The 5,588-nt window shown below is 36.3% G+C and overlaps 1 protein-coding gene across 1 annotated transcript; it reads left to right on the top strand.

The window, feature by feature from the left end:
• The first annotated feature begins 317 nt into the window (after nucleotides 1-317).
• On the top strand, nucleotides 318-1,668 carry LOC138402924 (uncharacterized). The gene is made up of 2 exons (XM_069501466.1): nucleotides 318-512; nucleotides 1,528-1,668. The coding sequence occupies exons 1-2, from the start codon at nucleotides 318-320 to the stop codon at nucleotides 1,666-1,668; spliced, it is 336 nt and encodes a 111-aa protein (XP_069357567.1).
• The last annotated feature ends 3,920 nt before the right edge of the window (nucleotides 1,669-5,588 follow it).

Here is a 5,588-nt window from a genome sequence, read left to right as displayed (position 1 = left end):
CGTATCTAAACTATTTAAATATCATAATTTAAGAAGTTATAATACAAGTGTGCAAGATAATTATACTCGTAGGCCCTGTGAGTAATTGACGGAAAGTGTTATTAACTTGATAGACCTTATCGTAAAACATCTCGACCTTTCGCGACTGAACGCAGCCATATACTCAGTATAGATACCCTAGTTATATAAGAGGATTCACTCAATCAACTTATTGTAGTTGATTCAGTTGTGTTCTCGACGCTCAAACGCAGCATCACGTCCGGAAAATTGTTTGGATAAACAAAACAAGAACGTGCATAGCATTCCAACTTCAAACAATGAACAGAAACTCTCAAACAATTCTATTTTTGTTACTGGCCAGTCTGCTGTTAGCCAAATGCGAACATTTGATTCTCGGAGATGCGGACAAGAAACAATTGATTTATCACACCAAAGCGGAGTATGCGGCGGTTCCTTTTATAAAGAGAGTGAAAGAAGTTTTCTTTTCTAGTCCCGATCAAAGGATTATAAGTGTAAGTACAGTTTAATTTTTACGTCACAATAGTATGTTTGAGGTCCCAAAGGAAATATTGAATCTGCAATAAATTAGATAGTTATATGTAGAATGTAGATATTACAAAAGTTGAATTTCTTTAAAAAATCTTCAAAAGTCTTTAAAAATTACTTACTTTAGGTCTCTACTTTGTACGATTTAAACTGCAAAGCCTATAAGGCGTTAACTCATTTAAGTTTATAAACAATATAATATATATATACCTACCCTACAAATATGAATGTTATTTTAATGTTGTTTTTTGATAATTCAGAGAAGATATGTACTAGATACAATTTTGGGTTTTCTATCAGAAAATTTAAATCTGAATCCAAATAGATCACTAATAGCAGTTAGATCAGTTTTAAAATATTCGACATCCCGATGTTTGAAAATAGTACCTACATGTTTATAACAGATACTTCTGTGTAGGGTTTACAATTTACATTAGTCATGAGTTACCATGAACTTAACTGTTGACTGTTTTGATGTTGCATTCATAGTACACAGCATTACTACCTACTGTACCTAAAGATCAATCGATACGATAGGCTGACGACATCAAACGAGTCACAGAGGGCCGCTGGATTCAGGCGGTTGCAAGAGCGTGGCGTGTGGAAATCCCTACATGACACCTATTTCAAACAATGAAGGTCTATCGGTTGATAATGATGATTTTTTTAAAATTCAGATACAAGTTAGGCCTTGACTGCATTCTCACCTGATGGTAAGAGAAGATGCAGTCTGAGATGGAAGTGGGCTAACTTGGAAGGGGTATGGCAGTTTTTATTAAACCCATGCCCCTTTGGTTTCTACTTTCTACACGGCATTGTACCGGAACGCTAAATCGCTTGGCGGCACGGCTTTGCCGGTAACTATAGCCACGGTATGAACATGTTATACATGAAGATTTAAGCTGCCTTTAGCTTAAATCTTTGCCTGCTAAGCTAAGTATGGAACTGAGTGTTTAGTTAGTTTTGTTCCCTTCATTCCAGGCAATAATGGCGTATGACAATCTCCATACATCAGCCACGGCCACCGTCACAGCGGGCGGTATCGGCTACTCCTACGTGAACTTGAAGCTGAAGAGCCAGCGCGGCGAAGGACTCGAATATGATATTGGCATCTATTCATAGTACCTACTATGATCCGTGACAGGGCGATATAGCAATAGGGTTATATTGGGGTTTTAAGGCAAATAGACACCCCGCACACCCGCACGTCTCCGGGTTAGCGCGGGGGCTGTGTGGGTGTGTGGGGTGTTTCCTACCCGATTGCCATCTCGACCTGTCGCGTATTATAGGTAATCATTTGAAAAGTCGTGATAGTCTAGTGGTTAAGACATCCACCTCCTGTTCAGGTGGTCGGGGCTACGATCCCGGGCATGCATCTCTAACTTTCGGATTTATGTGCGTTTGAAAAATGCGATCTGTGTTATGTGCAACTAAGTGTTTATTAAGAGCATGTTGCTTAAGACGTTATTCGGGAGGTCTGCCGATCCGTACTTGACCAGCATGGTGGACTATGGCATTCCAGAGACAGATTTGGAAAAGTTCAGAATCGGTTACAATTTTTAATGCATTTTCGTCGGCCTGTTTGGCAGAAGGGAATTGTGTTATTGCTACAAACGTAATTTTTTGAAAAATAGGGTCTTACCTGTTTTATAAAAAAGTATCTCAGCCTATTTATTATATACATAACTAAAATGCTGCTAAAAATATTTTCCTGCAGAGATTACTCTATTTTTATGTTTAAAAATTAAAATTTTGTCGTTTATCGCCTTGTGACGTCATTGATCAATACGCAGAGCGCGACGTTAATAATTAATTATTTTAAAAATCAAGAAAAATCATGATTTTTAAATAATCAAATATCCTCTTTAATAATGAATTCTAGCCCCATAAACTATCGCTATACAAAATATCACATCATTTTATTACTACAGTCCAAGACCCTATTGTAAATTCCGTAAGTCTATCTTTACAATACCTACGAGTATTTTCTTTAGTTTTTCTTTAGTAAAAAGATTCAAAAGCATAAAAATATGAAAGCGAAATGTCTCGCCGCTGAGATGTACAGAGTGCGGTTTGACGTAGGACGTAAATTGGAGACGACATGCTTTTAGCGTTGACTCAGACTCAGCGGAGAGTCGGAATAGGATCAACATTACTGATAGAGTTTGGTACAAGTGAAAAATTACTGAAATAAAGATTTTTTTACAATAATTAAGTGTATTTTCTTTAGTCTTTCCTTAGCAAAACCATTCAAAAGGATAAAAATATGAAAGCGAAATATCCCGCCGCTGAGAATGTACAGAGTGCGGTGTGACATAAGACGTAAATTGGAGACGACATGCTTTTTCTCAGACCTGGGCGCGTTTGGAACCCCTCGTAGCTTTAGTTTTAAGTGCGTATTAATTATCACCACTATAATCATATTATCATCTTACAAATAAAAATTTATGACAATCAGGAAGCGTAAAATTTTACCAATTCTGAATAAATAATAATTTGAGTTTAAGTTTTGAGTTTTTACCGTTGACTCAGACTCAGCGGAGAGTCGGAATAGGATCAACATCATACTAATATATATATCTACTTATTGGTACAAGTGAAATAAAGATTTTTTGAACTATCCGATTGTAAACAAACAAGCACAAACTATGCGAGTATTTTGCATAAAAACCAATTTTTGCGCTTTTTTCGTATTTGACGGATCCGGATAGGCTCCGCTAAAAATTGCTAGATCTGGTAGGTACCAAAATGAGCCGAATCCGCTGGATCCAGCTCATCATCCGGCAGTATAGTAGTTAAGTGCTAGCTTACACCTAACCAAATAAAAAACTGGAATAATGACAGAACGTGTCACACTATTTGCAAATATTTGCGACAAACACAGTTTTTTTAATTTGTGCAGAAGGATCTGGAATGCTGAAAAAAACATTTATCACGGTCAATACATTAACTGTGTGTAGACTGTTGGTGTAGTGTGCGCACAATCATGACACCCATTAATAAAGGGTAATCTAATTAGAGTATAAATAATAGTTAGTGACAAAGATCGACGATTAGTCATCGAAGCGAGTAGGTACATATGTCATTAGGATAATTTAGCAAGGCCGATAACAATCTTCACGTTCGGTATAATTATATTGCTCGTATTTGAGGGAAATATTACACTTAAAAACCGGCCAAGTGCGAGTCAGGCTCGCGCAATGAGGGTTCCGTACTACAGTCGTATTTTTTCGACATTTTGGCAGGATAATTCAAGAAATATGATACATAAAAATAAATAAAATCTGTTTTAGAATGCACAGGACCTTTCATATGATACCCCACTTGATATAGTTATCTTACTTAGAAAATTCAAAATACTAATTATTAGTTCATGACCACAATTTAATTTTTTTTGTGTGATGTGACCACAAATTCACGGTTTTCAGATTTATCCCCAAATGTCAGCTATAAGATCTACCTATCTGCCGAATTTCATGATTCTAGGTCAACGGGAAGTACCCTGTAGGTTTCTTAACAGACAGACAGACAACAAAGTGTTCCTATAAGGGTTCCGTTTTTCCTTTTGAGGTACGGAACCCTAAAAATACTTCTGCAGCACGACAACAGCTGTACAATACAATGGACTGTTGTCTGTACCTATCAAATGGATGATGCCCGCAAATTAATTCACGTGATTTTTTTGTAAACCTCTTGATTTTTCGGGAAAAAATGTAGTAAGGTAAGTCTTTGTCTCCGGGCTGCAAGCTATTTCTGTACCCATTAAAATCTGTTAAAAAGATGGATCGTGAAAAGTTCAGACCTGACAGAAACTTTTTCACTATAGAATATATAATTTTCGTCCTAAAAATAAAATATACTTTACGTGGATTTCGATCTTGATATCCGTTTCACCGCAGGCAATCTATTTTCTATTAATCTCTTACTACTGAACGCTAAAGGTACGAAACAGTGGAGTAAATTGAGAGTAAATTAAACCTTTTAATTCCGCGCTGCAGGGCATAAGCCGGCTCTTATTAGAGAGATACCGAAATAATCCGTTCCGCTGTGCTAGTATACACTTTGTACTGAGCTAATGGTCCAGCTGTTACTTTAGGATTTATATATGGTATTTTGCCATTTTCTATACAATGTAAGCTAAGTTTTTTATATTTAGGAGATAAACTCAAAACGATTTAAAACTTACCAGAATTTGTAGTCAGAATTAGCTTTATAGCTTTATAGTTTATTTTTTAAATTGCTGTGACAAACACACAGCCAGACAAAACAAAGCAAACAAGACAAAAGACTAGACAAAACTATTTAGGGTTCCTTAATATTTTGCTAGCCTAAAACCCGACTCTCTCTCTCCGTGCGTAGTGACTTTGACCTTGAGTTGATTAATCAAATAATGCTAGTAGTTTTTTTTTGATAATAATGCGGTGAGTTCCCATATGCTGGCTATGCGAGGAACACAACATGCACGAAATTAGTCAATTGAAACGTCCACTTCATTAGTATCATTTCAAAAGCCCTACGGAAATACAGCCAGCTAATATTGCCGTGTAAACTGAGGTAGGGCTGTCGGAAGTGCTATAAAATACCGATGTATCATGGATTCGATAATTTGAACAAGAAATATCGATACATCGATATATCAGTAATCAGTAAGATTTTGTAAGAATACTGGCTATTCTAAAAATATAATAGTGTATCATTAACAATTAAAGTGCCTAGTTTAACAGTTAAATACGCACATATCTACTCAATTAAAGTCAAGTGGATCATGGAACTTTTTACCACTTGAATACCAGTGATTTAGATCAGCGGCGACAACGATATTGCTAGTAAAAAATTACATTTTTGATATTATTTTCGATACTTGATATTTTATATCGATACATCGAAATATTCTATATCGCCAATAATATCGATGTTACGAAAACAAAATATCAATATATCGATACATCGAGATTTTTTCAACAAGCCTAAACCGAGGACGGACGGACGGACTAGACCGGGCGCTAATTGCCGCTTCAAAGGGTACAACTGAATTTGCTCTA

This window comes from Maniola hyperantus, chromosome 10 (genome assembly GCF_902806685.2).
Source record: "Maniola hyperantus chromosome 10, iAphHyp1.2, whole genome shotgun sequence".
Lineage (NCBI taxonomy): Eukaryota > Metazoa > Arthropoda > Insecta > Lepidoptera > Nymphalidae > Maniola > Maniola hyperantus.
The sequence above is the reverse complement of the archived record's forward strand: the minus strand, read 5'-3'. Positions and strand labels throughout refer to the sequence as shown.

Coding starts and splice junctions, on each gene's coding strand:
- LOC138402924 (XM_069501466.1), top strand. CDS start 318: ATGAACAGAAACTCTCAAACAATTCTATTTTTGTTACTGGCCAGTCTG. Junction 513..1,527: donor CCGATCAAAGGATTATAAGT/GTAAGTACAGTT, acceptor CCTTCATTCCAG/GCAATAATGGCGTATGACAA.